The sequence below is a fragment of the Oncorhynchus masou genome, chromosome 9 (genome assembly GCF_036934945.1).
Source record: "Oncorhynchus masou masou isolate Uvic2021 chromosome 9, UVic_Omas_1.1, whole genome shotgun sequence".
Lineage (NCBI taxonomy): Eukaryota > Metazoa > Chordata > Actinopteri > Salmoniformes > Salmonidae > Oncorhynchus > Oncorhynchus masou.
This window is the reverse complement of record NC_088220.1, coordinates 86,231,960-86,253,628: the sequence shown is the minus strand read 5'-3', so window position 1 is coordinate 86,253,628 and position 21,669 is coordinate 86,231,960. Positions and strand designations below refer to the sequence as shown.

The 21,669-nt window shown below is 37.8% G+C and overlaps 1 protein-coding gene across 1 annotated transcript in view; it reads left to right on the top strand.

Annotated features, from left to right (window-relative positions):
- LOC135545121 (beta-arrestin-1-like) overlaps positions 1–12,928 on the top strand; it is a gene marked incomplete at its 5' end in the record, with an annotated part of 35,634 nt that extends 22,706 nt beyond the window's left edge. Inside the window, 6 exons of the mRNA XM_064972753.1 lie at positions 6,778–7,065; positions 7,143–7,226; positions 7,752–7,775; positions 8,006–8,076; positions 8,207–8,255; positions 12,455–12,928. Coding sequence (XP_064828825.1) covers positions 6,778–7,065; positions 7,143–7,226; positions 7,752–7,775; positions 8,006–8,076; positions 8,207–8,255; positions 12,455–12,560 — 622 coding nt within the window. The remainder of the gene's footprint in view (positions 1–6,777; positions 7,066–7,142; positions 7,227–7,751; positions 7,776–8,005; positions 8,077–8,206; positions 8,256–12,454) is intronic.
- Positions 12,929–21,669: the final 8,741 nt, after the last annotated feature.

Genomic DNA, 21,669 nt, shown 5'->3' with positions numbered 1-21,669 from the left:
AGTCCAGTCTTCATTAACTAATCTGACATGACATTAGACCAGTCCAGTCTTCAATAATTAATCTGACATGTAGACCAGTCTACAGTCTTCAATAACTAATCTGACATGTCATTACCAGTCCAGTCTTCATTAACTAATTGACATGTAGACCAGTCCAGTCTTCAATAACTAATCATGACATGTAGACCAGTCCAGTCTTCAATAACTAATCTGACATTAGACCAGTCCACATTTCTAAATTAACTAATCTGACATGTAGACCAGTCCAGTCTTCATTATACTAATCTGACATGTAGACCAGTCCAGTCTTCAATAACTAATCTGACATTAGGCCAGTCCAGTCTTCAATAACTAATCTGACATGTGGATATAGAGATAAAATACTACTGTTTGTCATAGTGTTTGTTTAGGATTGAGACATTTCCGGATCTATGCCTGGTTAACAGTGTCATGAACACAAATTGAGACTGAAGAAAATAAGTCAATTAAGTGACTGCAAGCGTTAGTCAGGCCAAGCGTTAGTCAGGCCAAGCGTTAGTCAGGCCAAGCGTTAGTCAAGCGTTAATGTCAGCAGAACGTTGGCCAAGCGTTAGTCATGATCACAGATAAGACGTTTTTATCCATAATGTTATTTGGACGGTGGTCAACCTTGTGTAACTGATCTGGTGTTATTGTTAATGTTGTCGCAGTGACGTGGTGGCATCTAAGGAATAGTTCAGCAACGTTTTGATACTACACCCTCATTGTAATTTCTATTCACAACAACCGTATGCAGACATCTGTCTATTCAACACAGCACAATACAGATGGAAACAGAGAAGACAGAGGACACAAACCTGGCTTCTAGTACATTCTTCAGTAATAATATGACATTAGACCAGTCTAGTTTTATACAATGACTGTGCTATCCAGCTATAATAACTAATATGCTATACTATCCTGTATGTTATAATGTAATGTTATGCTATAGTCTTCAATAACTAATCTGAAACTATGCTATACTATGGCCTAGTCTATCTTATACTATACTATAATATTCTAAACTGTGTTATATATAATATTCTAAACTGTGTTATACTGTACTATACACCAGTCTTATACTAATATGCATGTACTATACTATAATATTCTAAACTGTGTTATACTAGTACAGTGCTTCAATAACTAACACTATGTTATACAGTCCAATATTCTAAACTATGACATTATGCCAGTATTATGTTAAACTAATACATGTGGATATAGAATACTGTACTATAATGTTTCTATACTATGTTATACTATACCATACAAATTATAGACTATAATATTCTAAACTATGTTTAAACTATACTATAATATTCTAAACTGTGTTATACTATACTAGTCACTATGTTATAGCTATCAATACAGATAAACCATCCTCATACTATACGTCATACTATGGTATACTGGTGTTATTGATTATTCTAAGCTGGTGGCTATTCTATACTATACTATGTTATACTATCCTCAACAATACTATAATATTCTATACTATGTTATACTATACTATGGTATACTATAATATTTTAAACTATGTTATACTATGCTATACTATAATATTCTATACTATGTTATACTATACCATACTATGCTATACTATAATATTCTAAACTATGTTATACTATACTATAATATTCTAAACTATGTTATACTATAATATTCTAAACTATGTTATACTATACCATACTATGTTATACTAAACTATACTATAATATTCTAAACTACGGTTATACTATACCATACTATGCTACACTATAATATTCTAAACTATGTTATACTATACCATACTATTACACTATGTTATACTATAATATTCTAAACTATGTTATGCTATATTATGTTAAACTATACTATGTTATACAATACTGTACTATAATATTCTATACTATGTTATATGGTATACATACTATGCTATACTATAATATTCTAAACTATGTTTATACTATAATATTTTAAACTATGTTATACTATACTATGTTACACTATGCTATACTATAATATTCTAAACTATGTTATACTATAATATGTTATACTATAATATTTTAAACTATGTTATACTATGCTATACTATAATATTCTAAACTATGTTATACTATACTATAATATTATAAATTTGATGCTATACTATACTACACTATGTTATACTATAATATTCTTAAACTATGTTATACTATACCATGTTATACTATACTATTTATGCAATCTTATAATATAATATTCTATACTATGTTATACTATACTATGTTATCTATATATTTTAAACTATACTATTCCATGTTATACTATTTTATACAATACTAAAATATTCTATACTATGTTATACTATTGTTACTACTATAATATTTTAAACTATGTTATACTATACCATACTATGTTATACTATACTATACTATAATATTCTATACTATGTTATACTATACTATAATATTCTAAACTGTGTTATACTATTCTATACTATGTTATATTATTCTATACTATGTTATATTATTTTATACTATGTTTTACTATAGTATACTATGTTGTACTATTCTATACTATGTTATATTAGTCTATACTATGTTATATTATTCTATACTATGTTATACTATTTTATACTATGTTTTACTATTGTATACTATGTTGTATTATTCTATACTATGTTATATTATTCTATACTATGTTATACTATTCTATACTATTTATACTATGTTATACTATACTATGTTATATTAATATTTTAAACTATGTTATATTATTTTATACTATGTTTTACTATAGTATACTATATTTAAACTATTCTATACTATACTATATTAGTCTAAACTGTGTTATATTATACTACACTATGTTATACTATAATATTTAAACTATGTTTTACTATAGTATACTATACTATGTCATACTATTCTATACAATCTTATATATACTAGTCTATACTATGTTATACTTATTGTTATACTATGGTATTCTATTCTTTACTATGTCATATTATACTATTCTATACTATGTTTATATTATGTCATATACTAAACTATATTATTCTATGCTATGTTATACTATTCTATACTATGTTATACTATTCTATACTATGTTGTACTATTCTATACTATGTTATACTATTCTATACTATGTTATACTATTCTATACTATGTTGTACTATTCTATACTATGTTATGTTATTCTATTCTATGTTATACTATTCTATACTATGTTGTACTATTCTATACTATGTTGTACTATTCTATACTATGTTATATTATTCTATACTATGTTATACTATTCTATACTATGTTGTACTATTCTATAAGATGTTATATTATTCTATACTATGTTCTACTATTCTATACTATGTCATAGTGTTCTATACTACGTTGTACTATTCTATGTTATATTATTCTATACTATTCTATGCTATGCTGTACAATTCTAAACTATGTTACAGTATACTATTCTATACTATGTTACAGTATTCTGTAATATGTTATACTATACTATTATATATTCTATACTATCATGTACTATACTATACTGTTATACTATATTATGCTGCTATACTATACTATACTATTGTGTAATATACTATACTATTATATACTATGCTATACTATACCACGCTAGTTATACTATGCTATACTATTATATTATACTATATTATGCTGATATACTATACTATACTATTGTGTACTATGCTATACTATTATATACTATGATGTACTATACTACGCTGCTATACTATGCTATACTATTATATACTGTGCTGTACTATTATATACTATGCTATACTATTATATACTGTGCTGTACTATACTACGCTGCTATACTATGCTGTACTATTATATAATATGCTGTACTATACTACGCTGCTATACCATTATATACTATGCTGTACTATTATATACTATGCTATACTATTATATACTATGCTGTACTATACTCCGCTGCTATACTATGCTATACTATTATATACTATTATATACTATGCTGTACTATTATATACTATGCTATACTATTATATACTATGCTATACTATTATATACTATGCTGTACTATACTGCGCTGGTATACTATGCTATACTATTTATATACTATGCTGTACTATACTATACTATACTAGTGTGCTGTACTGTTATATACTATGCTGTACTATTATGTACTATGCTGTACTATACTACGTATATACTATGCTATACTATTATATAATACTATGCTATACTATTATATACTATGCTATACTATTATATACTATATGCTGTACTATATATACTATGCTATACTATTATATACTATGCTGTACTATACTACACTGCTATACTATACTATACTAGTGTGTACTATACTATGTACTATATACTATTATATACTATGCTATACTATTATATACTATACTGTACTATTATATACTATGATATACTATTATATACTATGCTATACTATTATATACTATGCTATACTATACTATATACTATGCTATACTATATATATACTATGCTATACTATTATATACTATGCTGTACTATTATATACTATGTACTATACTATTAGTATACTATGCTATACTGTTATATACTATGCTGTACTATTATATACTATGCTATACTATTATATACTATGCTGTATACTATTATATACTATGCTGTACTATTATATACTATGCTATACTATTATATACTATGCTGTACTATTATATACTATGCTGTACTATACTACGCTGGTATACTATGCTGTACTACTATATACTATGCTGTACCATACTACGCGGCTATACTATTATATACTATGCTATACTATTATATACTATGCTATACTATTATATACTATGCTATACTATTATATACTATGCTGTACTATTATATATATATTATATACTATGCTATACTATTATAAACTATGCTATACTATTATATACTATGCTATACTATTATATACTATGCTATACTATTATATACTATGCTATACTATTATATACTATGCTGTACTATACTACGCTGCTATACTATAATACAGTGCCAGTCAAAGTTTGGACAGACCGACTCATTTGAGGATTTTTATTTATTTTTACTATTTTGTACATTGTAGAATAATAGTGAAGATATCAATACTATGAAATAAGACATATGGAATAATGTAGTAACCAAAACATAATTTAGTAAAACCATCAATTTGAGATTCTTCAAAGTAGCCATCCTTTGCCTTGATGACGGCTCTGCACACCCTTGGCATTCTGTCAACCAGCTTCATGAGGTAGTCACCTGGAATGCATTTCAATTAACAGGTGTGCCTTGTTAAAAGTTTATGTGTTAACGTTCCTTCGTAATGCGTTTGAGCCAATCAGTTGTGTTGTGACAAGGTAAGGGTGGTATACAGAAGATAGCCCTATTTGGTCAAAGACCAACCTCATATTATGGCAAGAACAGCTCAAATAAGCAAAGAGAAACGACAGTCCATCATTACTTTAAGACATGAAGGTCAGTCAATCTGGAAAAGTTCAAGTACTTTGAAAGTTTCTTCAAGTGCAGTCGCAAAAACCATCAAGCGCTATGATGAAACTGGCTCTCATGAGGACCGCCACAGGAAAGGAAGACCCAGAGGTGAGGACCTGACCTGTCTCTCATGAGGACCGCCACAGACTCTCATGAGGAAGGAAAGGACCCAAGGTACCTGTCTCTCATGAGGACCGCCACAGGAAAGGAAGACCCAGAGGTACTCTCTGCTGCAGAGGATAAGTTCATTAGAGTTAACGGCACCTCAGATTGCAGCTCAAATAAATGCTTCAGAGTTCAAGTAACAGAGACATCTCAACATCAACTGTTCAGAGGAGACTGTGTGAATCAGGCCTTCATGGTCGAATTGCTGCAAAGAAACCACTACTAAGGACACCAATAAGAAGAAGAGACTTGCTTTGGCCAAGAAACACGAGCAATGGACATTAGACTTGTGGAAATCTGTCCTTTGGTCTGATGAGTCCAAATTTGAGATTTGTCTTTGTGAGACGCAGAGCAGGTGAACGGATGATCTCCGCATGTGTGGTTCCCACCGTGAGGCATGGTGGAGGAGGTGTGATGGTGTGGGGGTTCTTTGTTGGTGACACTGTCTGACACTGTCTATTCTATGCTATGCTATGCTATGCTATACTATTCTATGCTATGCTCTGCTATGTCATGTTAAGGTTTCCCCCACTGTGGAAGGATAAAAGCTGAAGTTAGTCTCGCTGTCTTCAGACATATTGTGTATTGACCCTATTATTGTCTTGACATCGTCGTCCGATATTTTCTCCTATTACACAGTTCATATCTGTATACAACATCCACACCAGCTTCCACAATCCCACCAACAATCCCACCAGTTTCCACAATCCCACCAACAATCCCACCAGTTTCCACAATCCCACCAGTTTCCACAATCCCACCAACAATCCCACCAGTTTCCACAATCCCACCAATCCCACCAACATTCCCACCAATTTTACAATCCCACCAACAATCCCACCAGCTTCCACAATCCCACCAACAATCCCACCAGTTTCCAACAATCCCACCAGCTTCCATAATCCCACCAACAATCCCACCAGTTTCCACAATCCCACCGACAATCCCACCAGTTTCCACAATCCCACCAACAATCCCACCAATTTCTACAATCCCACCAACAATCCCACCAGTTTCCACAATCCCACCAACAATCCCACCAGTTTCTACAATCCCACCAACAATCCCACTTCCACAATCCCACCAACAATCCCACCAGTTTCTACAATCCCACCAACAATCCCACCAGTTTCCACAATCCCACCAACAATCCCACCAGTTCCACAACCCCACCACAATCCCAGCAACAATCCCACCAGTTTCCACAATCCCACCAGCTTCCACAATCCCACCCCAACCCCACCAGCTTCCACAATCCCAGCAGCTTCCACAACCCCACCAGCTTCCACAATCCCAACCCCACCAGCTTCCACAACAACCCCACCAGCTTCCACAATCCCAGCAGCTTCCACAACCCCACCAGCTTCCACAACCCCACCAGCTTCCACAACCCCACCAGCTTCCACAATCCCAGCTGGTGAATGAAGGGCTTGGTGATAATCAGAAGATGTCCGTCAGTGATTTTTTTATAGATTTTTTTTGTCCAATCAACAGGTTAAGAGAGGGAGCCAACAAGGAGATCCTGGGTATCATCGTATCCTACAAAGTCAAAGTGAAGCTTGTTGTGTCTCGAGGCGGGTATGCACTTTACACATACATCTTGGTGCTAGATTTAGGGTTTAAACATACATCTTGGTGTCAGAGTTTAAACATACATCTTGGTGTTAGGGTTAGGGTTTAAACATACATCTTGGTGTTAGGGTTTAAACATACATCTTGGTGTTAGGGTTAGGGTTTAAACATACATCTTGGTGTTAGGGTTAGGGTTTAAACATACATCTTGGTGTTAGGGTTTAAACATACATCTTGGTGTTAGGGTTTAAACATACATCTTGGTGTTAGGGTTAGGGTTTAAACATACATCTTGGTGTTAGGGTTTAAACATACATCTTGGTGTTAGGGTTTAAACATACATCTTGGTGTTAGGGTTTAAACATACATCTTGGTGTTAGGGTTTAAACATACATCTTGGTGTTAGGGTTAGGGTTTGCACATAATATCATAAGATGGTTAATGTAATGAATTATTATTCTAATTCCTAATTCTATGTTACTGTTTTGCTGAGGTACAAAAAAAAAACTGACAATGTTTCATTGATTTCAGACTCTTAGGAGATCTCGCAACGAGGTAAACATAGATGTTTCTGTAATGACGTTGCATGCCAATACTGGTGGCTAGAGTTGTAGTGCTATTTGTTTTTCTGAAGAGATGTACATATATACTCTATGTGTTATACAGAGCAGACTGTAATATTAGTATAATAATGCAAGATGTAACATACATTGAAATGCTAATTCATAAACTTGTTTGTTCATCATACATCAATCATCTACATGTAGTTTCATTTTCTTTTCCAGCGATGTCCATGTTGAGCTCCCATTTACGCTAATGCATCCCAAACCAATCGAAGATGCAATCTACAGAGATGGTATGTTCCTACTTTTATGCAGTATTTTCAGTTCACAAGTTTTCAATGTCTTTCTGTTTTTTCACTCAATCAACAAAACCTTTCTTGGTCTAAAATGATGAATTATAATGGTCCATTAATTGTATTTCAGCTGCAGACGAGGCGCCAATAGACACAAACTTGATAGAATTTGACACAAAGTAAGAAGCTCTACTCCTGGTTTGTCTGATAGTTTAACACAGTATAACACAGGCACCCTGTCTGTCTGTCTGTCACTCTAACATACTGGGCCTTGCTGCTTACTGCTTACTGCCTGCTGCTTACTGCCTGCTGCTTACTGCCTGCTGCTTACTGCTTACTGCCTGCTGCTTACTGCCTGCTGCTTACTGCTTACTGCCTGCTGCTTACTGCTTACTGCCTGCTGCTTACTGCCTGCCGCTTACTGCCTGCCGCTTACTGCCTGCTGCTTACTGCTTACTGCCTGCTGCTTACTGCTTACTGCCTGCTGCTTACTGCCTGCCGCTTACTGCCTGCTGCTTGCTCCCTCTACTTGCTACTTACTGCCTGCTGCTTACTGCTTACTGCCTGCTGCTTACTGCCTGCTGCTTGCTCCCTCTACTTGCTACTTACTGCCTGCTGTTTACTGCCTGCTGCTTACTGCCTGCTGCTTACTGCCTGCTGCTTACTGCCTGCTGTTTACTGCTTACTGCCTGCTGCTTACTGCCTCTACTTGCTGTTACTTACTGCCTGCCGCTTACTGCCTGCCTGCTGCTTGCTACCCTCTACTTGCTACTTACTGCCTGCCTGCTTACTGCCTGTTACTGCCTGCTGCTTACTGCCTGCTGCTTGCTACTGCCTCTACTACTGCCTGCCTCTGCTTACTGCCTGCTGTTTACTGCCTGCTGTTTACTGCCTGTTGCTGCTTACTGCCTGCTGCTTACTGCCTCTACTTGCTGCTTACTGCTGTTACTTGTCCTCGTCTGCTCACTTCCTCCTGTTGCCTTCTAACTTACTGCCTGCTGCTTACTGCCTGTTGCCTTCTGCTTACTGCCTGCTGCTTACTGCCTGTTGCCTTCTGCTTACTAACAGCCCATGCCTGCTGCTTACTGCCTGTTGCCTTCTGCTTACTGCCTGCTGCTTACTGCCTGTTGCATTCTGTTTACTGCCTGTTGCCTTCTGCTTACTGCCTGCTGCCTGCTGCTTACTGCCTGCTGCTTACTGCCTGTTGCCTTCTGCTTACTGCCTGCTAACAACCCATCTCTACTGCCTGTTGCCTTCTGCTTACTAACAGCCCATCTCCTGCTGCTTACTGCCTGTTGCCTTCTGCTTACTGCCTGCTGCTTACTGCCTGTTGCATTCTGTTTACTGCCTGTTGCCTTCTGCTACAGCCTAACAGCCATGCCTGCTGCCTGCCCATCTGCTTACTGCCTCTAGCCTTGCCCATCTCTACATTACTGCCTGCTGCTTACTGCCCATCCTGTTGCCTTCTGCATTACTAACAGCCATACAGCTGCCCATCTCTTTACTGCCCATCCTGTTGCAGCCCATCTCTGACCATACAGCCTGTTTACTGCCATCTGTACAGCCTGCCATTCTGCATACAGCCTAACAGCCCATCCTGCTGCCTGCCATCTCTGCTTAACAGCCCATCTCTGCCTCTAACAGCCCATCTCTGGTCATACAGCCTAACAGCCCATCTCTGACATACAGCCTGCTGCTTACTGCCTGTTACGCCTAACAGCCATCTCTGTCCTCAGCCCATCTCAATAAAACATGGCTTAACAGCCCATCTCTCCTCCTGTCCATTTACGTTAACAGCCCATCTCTGGTCATATCTCTAACAGCCCATCTCTGACCATACAGCCTAACAGCCCATCTCTGACCATACAGCCTAACAGCCCATCTCTGGTCATCATACAGCCTAACAGCCCACAGCCTAACAGCCCATCTCTGACAGCCCATCTCTGACCATACAGCCTAACAGCCCATCTCTGGTCATACAGCCTAACAGCCCATCTCTGACCATACAGCCTAACAGCCATCTCTGGTCATGTAGCCTAACAGCCATCTCTGGTCATGTAGCCTAACAGCCCATCTCTGACCATACAGCCTAACAGTCCATCTCTGGTCATACAGCCTAACAGCCATCTCTGGTCATACAGCCTAACAGCCCATCTCTGACCATACAGCCTAACAGCCCATCTCTGACCATACAGCCTAACAGCCATCTCTGGTCATACAGCCTAACAGCCCATCTCCCATCTCTGACCATAACAGCCCATCTCTGGTAACAGTCCATCTCTGACCATAGCCCATCTCTGACCTAACAGCCCATCTCTGACCATACAGCCTAACAGCCCATCTCTGACCTAACAGCCATCTAACAGCCCATCTCTGGTCATACAGTCCATCTCTAACAGCCATCTCTGACCATACAGCCTAACAGCCCATCTCTGGTCATACAGCCTAACAGCCATCTCTGACCATACAGCCTAACAGCCCATCTCTGGTCATACAGCCTAACAGCCCATCTCTGGTCATACAGCCTAACAGCCATCTCTGACCATACAGCCTAACAGCCCATCTCTGGTCATACAGCCTAACAGCCATCTCTGACCATACAGCCTAACAGCCCATCTCTGGTCATACAGCCTAACAGCCATCTCTGACCATACAGCCTAACAGCCCATCTCTGACCATACAGCCTAACAGCCCATCTCTGGTCATACAGCCTAACAGCCCATCTCTGACCATACAGCCTAACAGTCCATCTCTGACCATACAGCCTAACAGCCATCTCTGACCATACAGCCTAACAGCCCATCTCTGGTCATACAGCCTAACAGCCCATCTCTGACCATACAGCCTAACAGTCCATCTCTGGTCATGTAGCCTAACAGCCCATCTCTGGTCATGCACATTAACCAGCAAATAGGTCCGATTTTGAATAATACATTCAATATTCAATGTCTTTCATGTAATGTTGTCTCTCCCAGCACACCTCTTTATCGTTTCAATCCCCCTGTTTTATGGCCATTTATATGACTGACAGCAGGAAAGAGATGTAACCATGCCAGGTTTCCGTAGCTCTCAGGCTGTTAGAAGCACTAGTGTTGTTGATGGACCTGTGTCATGATGTGCTGACGATACCATTTCAGACGTGATGCGCTGACGTGTTTCCTAAACCCAGTAAAGTCTGTAAAATGACTATGACCAGGATTCAATCCCCCCCCCCCCCAAAAATACGTTTGTCCGCAATGCGCGTTTTTAGAAGGGCAACGTTCCTGCGTTCGCGGAGCCTACTGCTCACGGTTAAACGCTGCGTATTGTATCTCGAGTTCAGTGGGAAATTAAACGGTGCATTGTCCAACTCAGCGAGCCGGATTGAATACCGAAATAAATAACGGCAACAACGGTAACAACGACAACAACAGAATAAACTCAGACGTTTGCTGAGCAAGGCCTCCAGTAAATAAGTCATCAAAATAATTGTGTGGTCATCTTGATTTCACCCCTTTTTTGAACCACCAATATGTCGTGCAATATGAAGGGGTTATAAAGGACTGCGAGCTTTATAACGGCTTAAACAGTATAGTCTCTAATCAATGCACTTCACTCACCATCTTTGATCTAATACACTTTGCTAAACATCTGATCTAATACACTATACTAAACAACTGATCTAATACACTTTACTAAACATCTGATCTAATACACGTTACTAAACATCTGATTTAATACACTTTGCTAAACATCTGATCTAATACACTTTGCTAAACATCTGATCTAATACACTTTACCAACCATCTCTGGTCTAATACAATTTACCAAACAAATGTCTCCCCATCTGCTATAAACCAAAATGTCTCCCCGTCTGCCATGAACCAAAATGTCTCCCCGTCTGCTATAAACCAAAATGTCTCCCGTCTGCTATGAACCAAAATGTCTCCCCGTCTGCCATGAACCAAAATGTCTCCCTGTCTGCTATAAACCAAAATGTCTCCCCGTCTGCCATGAACCAAAATGTCTCCCGTCTGCTATAAACCAAAATGTCTCCCGTCTGCTATGAACCAAAATGTCTCCAATCTGCTATGAACCAAAATGTCTCCCCGTCTGCTATGAACCAAAATGTCTCCCCGTCTGCTATGAACCAAAATGTCTCCCGTCTGCTATGAACCAAAATGTCTCCCCGTCTGTCATGAACCAAAATGTCTCCCCGTCTGCTATGAACCAAAATGTCTCCCCGTCTGTCATGAACCAAAATGTCTCCCCATCTGCTATAAATCAAAATGTCTCTTCGTCTGCCATGAATCAAAATGTCTCCCTCTGTCTGCCATCAATAATTAATGCACTTAAAGTGTACTTCTGGATCCTGACTAACTGAGTTCACTCTCTCCAGTGACGATGACATCATCTTTGAGGATTTTGCGCGGCAGCGGCTGATCGGAGCGAAAGACGATGAGGATGAGGAGGGTGCAGACTCTCCCAAGCTGAACCACAGATAGAGGAGGGAGATGGAAGCTGCTGTGTTGTTCCTGTGTTGTGGTACAGAGGAGCTACTGTGACTGGAGGAGAGAGGGAGACCCTTTAGATTCCAGGGAGACCTTTTAAACATGCTCACAGTGGTGCCATTGTCCTGTTCTTGTTCACATTCGTCTTCTCCATACAGCAAGGATGTTAGAGAGAAAGTTTAGAGGAAATGAGGCCTAGGTGTGGTTTGAGGGGGGTGGACCTTGAGTTCTAGTCGTGGTGTGGTTTGAGGGGAGTGGACCTTGAGTTCGAGTCGTGGTGTGGTTTGAGGGGGGTGGACCTTGAGTTCTAGTCGTGGTGTGGTTTGAGGGGGGTGGACCTTGAGTTCTAGTCGTGGTGTGGTTTGAGGGGGTGGACCTTGAGTTCTAGTCGTGGTGGTTTGGTTTGAGAGTCGTGGTGTGGGAGGGGGTGGACCTTGAGTTCTAGTCGTGGTGTGGTTTGAGGGGGGTGGACCTTGAGTTCTAGTCGTGGTGTGGTTTGAGGGGAGTGGACCTTGAGTTCTAGTCGTGGTGTGGTGAGGGGGTGTGGTTCTTTGGTGTGGGGGTGGACCTTGAGTTCTAGTCGTGGTGTGGTTTGAGGGGAGTGGACCTTGAGTTCTAGTCGTGGTGTGGTTTGAGGGGGGGTGGACCTTGAGTTCGAGTCGTGGTGTGGTTTGAGTCGTGGTGTGGGGGGTGGACCTTGAGTTCTAGTCGTGGTGTGGTTTGAGGGGGGTGGACCTTGAGTTCGAGTCGTGGTGTGGTTTGAGGGGGGTGGACCTTGAGTTCTAGTCGTGGTGTGGTTTGAGGGGGGGTGGACCTTGAGTTCGAGTCGTGGTGTGGTTTGAGGGGAGTGGACCTTGAGTTCTAGTCGTGGTGTGGTTTGAGGGGGGGTGGACTGTGGAATATGGACATGGAGGAGGAGTCTTGCTAAAAGCAACACAAACTTGTGATGAAAACACTCCAGTGGCAGCATACCATGAATGACTTTATTATACCTGGTTTCATTAGGACTGAACAGTCACCTTTAATGACTCTGTTCTACAGTGGCTTGCGGAAGTATTCACCCCCCTTGGCATTTCTCCTATTTTGTTGCCTCACAACCTGGAATTAAAATGGATTTTTGGGGGGTTTGTATCATTTGATTAACACAACACACCTACCACCTTGAAGATGCAAAATATGTTTTATTGTGAAACAAAGAATACAAGAGTGTGCATAACTATTCACCCCCCCCCCCCCAAAAAAAGTCAATACTTTGTAGAGCCACCTTCTGCAGCAATTACAGCTGCAAGTCTCTGATATTGTTTATAACTCAACCCTGATCTGTACTTCTCCACAACTGTCCCTGACCTGTTTGCAGAGCTCCTTGGTCTTCATGGTGCCCATTGCTTAGTGGTGTTGCAGACTCTGGGGCCTTTCAGAACAGGTGTTTATATACTGAGATCATGTGACAGATCATGTGACACTTAGATTGCACACAGGTGGACTTAATTTAACTAATTGTGTGTCTTCTGAAGGTAATTGGTTGCACCAGATCTTATTGAGGGGCTTCATAGCGAAGGGACTGAATACATATACATGCACCACTTTTCTGTTTTTAATTATTTATTTATTTTTGAAACAAGGTATTATTATTTTTTCACTTCACCAATTTGAACTATTTAGTCTATGTCCATTACATAAAATAAAAATATATTTAAATTAAAGGTCGTAATACAACAAAATAGGAAAAAGACCAAGGAGATAATACTTTTGCAAGGCCCTGTACCTGGTTTCATTAGGACTGAACGGTCACCTTTCTATTGAAATTATATTTAATGTAACTACAGTTCTGGCCTTCATATGTAAGGAATACTGGAACTACTGCCTAAACTAATGACTCGATAATAGCAATGCAAAGAGCAGGACAGTCCACTGTACCACCCCAAGAGCAGGACAGTCCACTGTACCACCCCAAGAGCAGGACAGTCCACTGTACCACCCCAAGAGCAGGACAGTCCCCTGTATCACCCCAAGAGCAGGACGGTCCACTGTACCACCCCAAGAGCAGGACAGTCCACTGTACCACCCCAAGAGCAGGACAGTCCACTGTACCACCCCAAGAGCAGGACAGTCCACTGTACCACCCCAAGAGCAGGACAGTCCAACCACCCCAAGAGCAGGACAGTCCACTGTACCACCCCCCCCTCCCGACTAAATATTTTACCAGGAAGATCATTTATCTATTTATATGAATGAGTGGCCTTGTTCTTTTGCATGAAACATACCGGTACTTTCTATGTTTTATGTGACACTTATTTTCACAATTCATCCCAGGTAGCCTAGCGGTTAGAGCACTGGGCCAGTAACCTGAAGGTTGCTGGTTTAAATACCTGAGCCAACAAGGTGAAAAATCTGCTGATGTACTCTTGAGCAAAATGGTGAGCAAGGCACTTAACCGTAATTTACTCATTTGCTACAGGGGTACCACACCACTACAGGGGTACCACACTACTACAGGGGTACCACACCACTACAGGGGTACCGCACACTACAGGGGTACCGCACCACTACAGGGGTACCGCACTACTACAGGGGTACCGCACTACTACAGGGGTACCGCACTACTACAGGGGTACCGCACCACTACAGGGGTACCGCACCACTACAGGGGTACCGCACCACTACAGGGGTACCGCACCACTACAGGGGTACCGCACCACTACAGGGGTACCGCACCACTACAGGGGTACCGCACCACTACAGGGGTACCTCAACACTACAGGGGTACCGCACCACTACAGGGGTACCGTACCACTACAGGGGTACCACACTACTACAGGAGTACCACACTACTACAGGAGTACCACACCACTGCAGGGGTACCTCACCATTACAGGGGTACCACACCACTACAGGGGTACCACACCACTACAGGGGTACCACACCACTACAGGGGTACCACACCACTACAGAGATACCACACCACTACAGGGGTACCACACCACTACAGGGGTACCTCACCACTACAGGGGTACCACACCACTACAGGGGTACCACACCACTACAGGGGTACCACACCACTACAGGGGTACCTGGTAGTAGAGGGGGTACGCAGCTGGAAGTTGAATGTTGAATAGAGGCGGCAGGGTAGCCTAGTGGTTAGAGCGTTGGACTAGTAACCGGAAGGTTGCAAGTTCAAACCCCCAAGCTGACAAGGTACAAATCTGTTGTTCTGCCCCTGAACAGGCAGTTAACCCACTGTTCCTAGGCCGTCATTGAAAATAAGAATTAGTTCTTAACTGACTTGCCTAGTTAAATAAAGGTTTAATAATAATAATTTTGCCGTTAAAAAATACATGTAGATTAAGGGCTGGATTCAATCCATATCGCCTTTAAATGTCTATGGCGGTGTAACTGATCCACGATACGGGTTGAATCCAGCCCGACTATCCTCCATCTGGCACGCTATTGGCTAAGGCCCCAATATACCCCGATAAGAAATGCATGTCAATTTAAAGTTGTTCTGGTCACTCCAGGCTTGTTAGGCCTAGATTCCATCAGATCAAAGCTGTAAACGCGGTGATAGCCGACACCCGGGAAGTTGATGTTTTTCGACGGTGTTGGAACTGTACAGGAGCTGTCAAATCGGTGAGCTGCCACACTTGTGATCATTGTCAGGAAGCCACACCCATCCGACGAGAGTTAGAAGTTCCGAACGAGAAAGAGTTTATTGCATTATAGAAATAATAACGCTCAAATTTAAAACTCATTAAAACAAAAAATAACGAGGATTTCTAGCAGGCTAATCAAGGTGTAGATTACATCACACATTCCAGTATTTTTTTAAATGCATTTTTATACTTATATTTTAAAACTAGGCATGTCATGATGGCCTAGGAACAGTGCGTTAGCTACCTTCGGTTACTAGTCCAACGCTCTAACCACTAGGCTATGCTGCCGCCCCAGGTAGCCTTTGAACTTGAAAACAAGGCTGCATGGGTTTTCTCAATGCGACTCCGCGGCGCCAACAGCAATGTCCACTTTAGGTGTAATGCCGGGAGCCGCTTGTGGATTTGACAGCTCTAACGCAGTTCCACCTCAGACACCGCAAAAACAACCTCTATTCGGGGGTCGGATATCACTGATCTGATAGAATTCAGCCCCAAATCTAATGTAATGTAATACTGTAGGGGTTAGGGGTTAATGTATTATAATACTGTAGGGGTGAGGGTTAATGTAATATAATACTGTAGGGGTTAATGTATTATAATACTGTAGGGGTTAATGTATTATAATACTGTAGGGGTTAATGTAATATAATACTGTAGGGGTTAATGTAATATAATACTATAGGGGTTAATGTAATATAATACTGTAGGGGTTAGGGGTTAATGTATTATAATACTGTAGGGGTTAATGTATTATAATACTGTAGGGGTTAATGTAATATAATACTGTAGGGGTTAATGTATTATAATACTGTAGGGGTTAGGGGTTAATGTATTATAATACTGTAGGGGTTAATGTATTATAATACTGTAGGGGTTAATGTATTATAATACTGTAGGGGTTAGGGGTTAATGTAATATAATACTGTAGGGGTTAGGGGTTAATGTATTATAATACTGTAGGGGTTAATGTATTATAATACTGTAGGGGTTAATGTATTATAATACTGTAGGGGTTAATGTTTTATAATACTGTAGGGGTTAATGTATTATAATACTATAGGGGTTAATGTATTATAATACTGTAGGGGTTAATGTATTATAATACTGTAGGGGTTAGGGGTTAATGTAATATAATAGTGTAGGGGTTAGGGGTTAATGTATTATAATACTGTAGGGGTTAATGTATTATAATACTGTAGGGGTTAATGTAATATAATACTGTAGGGGTTAATGTATTATAATACTGTAGGGGTTAATGTATTATAATAATGTAGGGTTGAGGGGTTAATGTATTATAATACTGTAGGGGTTAATGTAATATAATACTGTAGGGGTTAATGTATTATAATACTGTAGGGGTTAATGTATTATAATACTGTAGGGGTTAATGTTTTATAATACTGTAGGGGTTAGGGGTTAATGTATTATAATACTGTAGGGGTTAATGTAATATAATACTGTAGGGGTTAATGTATTATAATACTGTAGGGGTTAATGTAATATAATACTGTAGGGGTTAGGGGTTAATGTAATATAATAGTGTAGGGGTTAGGGGTTAATGTATTATAATACTGTAGGGGTTAATGTATTATAATACTGTAGGGGTTAATGTAATATAATACTGTAGGGGTTAATGTATTATAATACTGTAGGGGTTAATGTATTATAATACTGTAGGGGTTAATGTATTATAATACTGTAGGGGTTAGGGGTTAATGTATTATAATACTGTAGGGGTTAATGTATTATAATACTGTAGGGGTTAATGTATTATAATACTGTAGGGGTTAATGTTATATAATACTGTAGGGGTTAGGGGTTAATGTATTATAATAATGTAGGGGTTAGGGGTTAATGTAATATAATACTGTAGGGGTTAATGTATTATAATACTGTAGGGGTTAAGGGTTAATGTAATATAATACTGTAGGGGTTAATGTATTATAGTACTGTAGGGGTTAATGTAATATAATAATGTAGGGGTTAATGTAATATAATACTGTAGGGGTTAGGGGTTAATGTATTATAATACTGTAGGGGTTAATGTATTATAGTACTGTAGGGGTTAATGTAATATAATAATGTAGGGGTTAATGTAATATAATACTGTAGGGGTTAGGGGTTAATGTATTATAATACTGTAGGGGTTAATGTATTATAATACTGTAGGGGTTAATGTAATATAATACTGTAGGGGTTAATGTAATATAATACTGTAGGGGTTAGGGGTTAATGTAATATAATACTGTAGGGGTTAATGTATTATAATACTGTAGGGGTTAATGTATTATAATACTGTAGGGGTTAATGTATTATAATACTGTAGGGGTTAGGGGTTAATGTAATATAATACTGTAGGGGTTAATGTATTATAATACTGTAGGGGTTAATGTATTATAATACTGTAGGGGTTAATGTAATATAATACTGTAGGGGTTAATGTAATATAATACTGTAGGGGTTAATGTATTATAATACTGTAGGGGTTCATGTATTATAATACTGTAGGGGTTAATGTAATATAATACTGTAGGGGTTAATATAATATAATACTGTAGGGGTTAGGGGTTAATGTAATATAATACTGTAGGGGTTAATGTAATATAATACTGTAGGGGTTAATGTAATATAATACTGTAGGGGTTAGGGGTTAATGTATATAATACTGTAGGGGTTAATGTATTATAATACTGTAGGGGTTAATGTAATATAATACTGTAGGGGTTAATGTATTATAATACTGTAGGGGTTAATGTAATATAATACTGTAGGGGTTAATGTAATATAATACTGTAGGGGTTAATGTATTATAATACTGTAGGGGTTAGGGGTTAATGTATTATAATACTGTAGGGGTTAATGTAATATAATACTGTAGGGGTTAATGTAATATAATACTGTAGGGGTTAATGTATTATAATACTGTAGGGGTTAGGGGTTAATGTATTATAATACTGTAGGGGTTAATGTAATATAATACTGTAGGGGTTAATGTAATATAATACTGTAGGGGTTAATGTAATATAATACTGTAGGGGTTAGGGGTTAATGTAATATAATACTGTAGGGGTTAGGGGTTAATGTAATATAATACTGTAGGGGTTAATGTAATATAATACTGTAGGGGTTAATGTATTATAATACTGTAGGGGTTAATGTAATATAATACTGTAGGGGTTAATGTAATATAATACTGTAGGGGTTAATGTATTATAATACTGTAGGGCTTAAGGGTTAATGTATTATAATACTGTAGGGGGTTAATGTAATATAATACTGTAGGAGTTAATGTATTATAATACTGTAGGGGTTAATGTATTATAATACTGTAGGGGTTAATGTATTATAATACAGTAGGGGTTAATGTAATATAATACTGTAGGGGTTAATGTAATATAATACTGTAGGGGTTAATGTATTATAATACTGTAGGGGTTAGGGGTTAATGTATTATAATACTGTAGGGGTTAATGTATTATAATACTGTAGGGGTTAATGTATTATAATACTGTAGGGGTTAATGTAATATAATACTGTAGGGGTTAGGGGTTAATGTAATATAATAATGTAGGGGTTAGGGTTAATGTAATATATACTGTAGGGGTTAATGTATTATAATACTGTAGGGGTTAAGGGTTAATGTAATATAATACTGTAGGGGTTAATGTATTATAGTACTGTAGGGGTTAATGTAATATAATAATGTAGGGGTTAATGTAATATAATACTGTAGGGGTTAGGGGTTAATGTATTATAATACTGTAGGGGTTAATGTATTATAATACTGTAGGGGTTAATGTAATATAATAATGTAGGGGTTAATGTAATATAATACTGTAGGGGTTAGGGGTTAATGTATTATAATACTGTAGGGGTTAATGTATTATAATACTGTAGGGGTTAATGTAATATAATACTGTAGGGGTTAATGTAATATAATACTGTAGGGGTTAGGGGTTAATGTATTATAATAATGTAGGGGTTAGGGGTTAATGTAATATAATACTGTAGGGGTTAATGTATTATAATACTGTAGGGGTTAATGTATTATAATACTGTAGGGGTTAATGTATTATAATACTGTAGGGGTTAATGTAATATAATACTGTAGGGGTTAATGTAATATAATACTGTAGGGGTTAATGTAATATAATACTGTAGGGGTTAATGTATTATAATACTGTAGGGGTTAATGTATTATAATACTGTAGGGGTTAATGTAATATAATACTGTAGGGGTTAATGTAATATAATACTGTAGGGGTTAATGTAATATAATACTGTAGGGGTTAATGTATTATAATACTGTAGGGGTTCATGTATTATAATACTGTAGGGGTTAATGTAATATAATACTGTAGGGGTTAGGGGTTAATGTAATATAATACTGTAGGGGTTAATGTAATATAATACTGTAGGGGTTAATGTAATATAATACTGTAGGGGTTAATGTAATATAATACTGTAGGGGTTAGGGGTTAATGTATTATAATACTGTAGGGGTTAATGTAATATAATACTGTAGGGGTTAATGTATTATAATACTGTAGGGGTTAATGTATTATAATACTGTAGGGGTTAATGTAATATAATACTGTAGGGGTTAATGTAATATAATACTGTAGGGGTTAATGTATTATAATACTGTAGGGGTTAATGTTAATTATAATACTGTAGGGGGGGTTAATGTAATATAATACTGTAGGGGTTAATGTAATATAATACTGTAGGGGTTAGGGGTTAATGTATTATAATAATGTAGGGGTTAGGGGTTAATGTAATATAATACTGTAGGGGTTAATGTATTATAATACTGTAGGGGTTAATGTAATATAATACTGTAGGGGTTAATGTATTATAATACTGTAGGGGTTAGGGGTTAATGTATTATAATACTGTAGGGGTTAATGTAATATAATACTGTAGGGGTTAATGTAATATAATACTGTAGGGGCTAATGTAATATAATACTGTAGGGGTTAGGGGTTAATGTAATATAATACTGTAGGGGTTAGGGGTTAATGTAATATAATACTGTAGGGGTTAATGTAATATAATACTGTAGGGGTTAATGTATTATAATACTGTAGGGGTTAATGTATTATAATACTGTAGGGGTTAATGTATTATAATACTGTAGGGGTTAATGTATTATAATACTGTAGGGGTTAGGGGTTAATGTAATATAATACTGTAGGGGTTAATGTATTATAATAATGTAGGGGTTAATGTAATATAATACTGTAGGGGTTAGGGGTTAATGTATTATAATAATGTAGGGGTTAATGTAATATAATACTGTAGGGGTTAATGTATTATAATACTGTAGGGGTTAATGTAATATAATACTGTAGGGGTTAATGTATTATAATACTGTAGGGGTTAATGTATTATAATACTGTAGGGGTTAATGTAATATAATACTGTAGGGGTTAGGGGTTAATGTAATATAA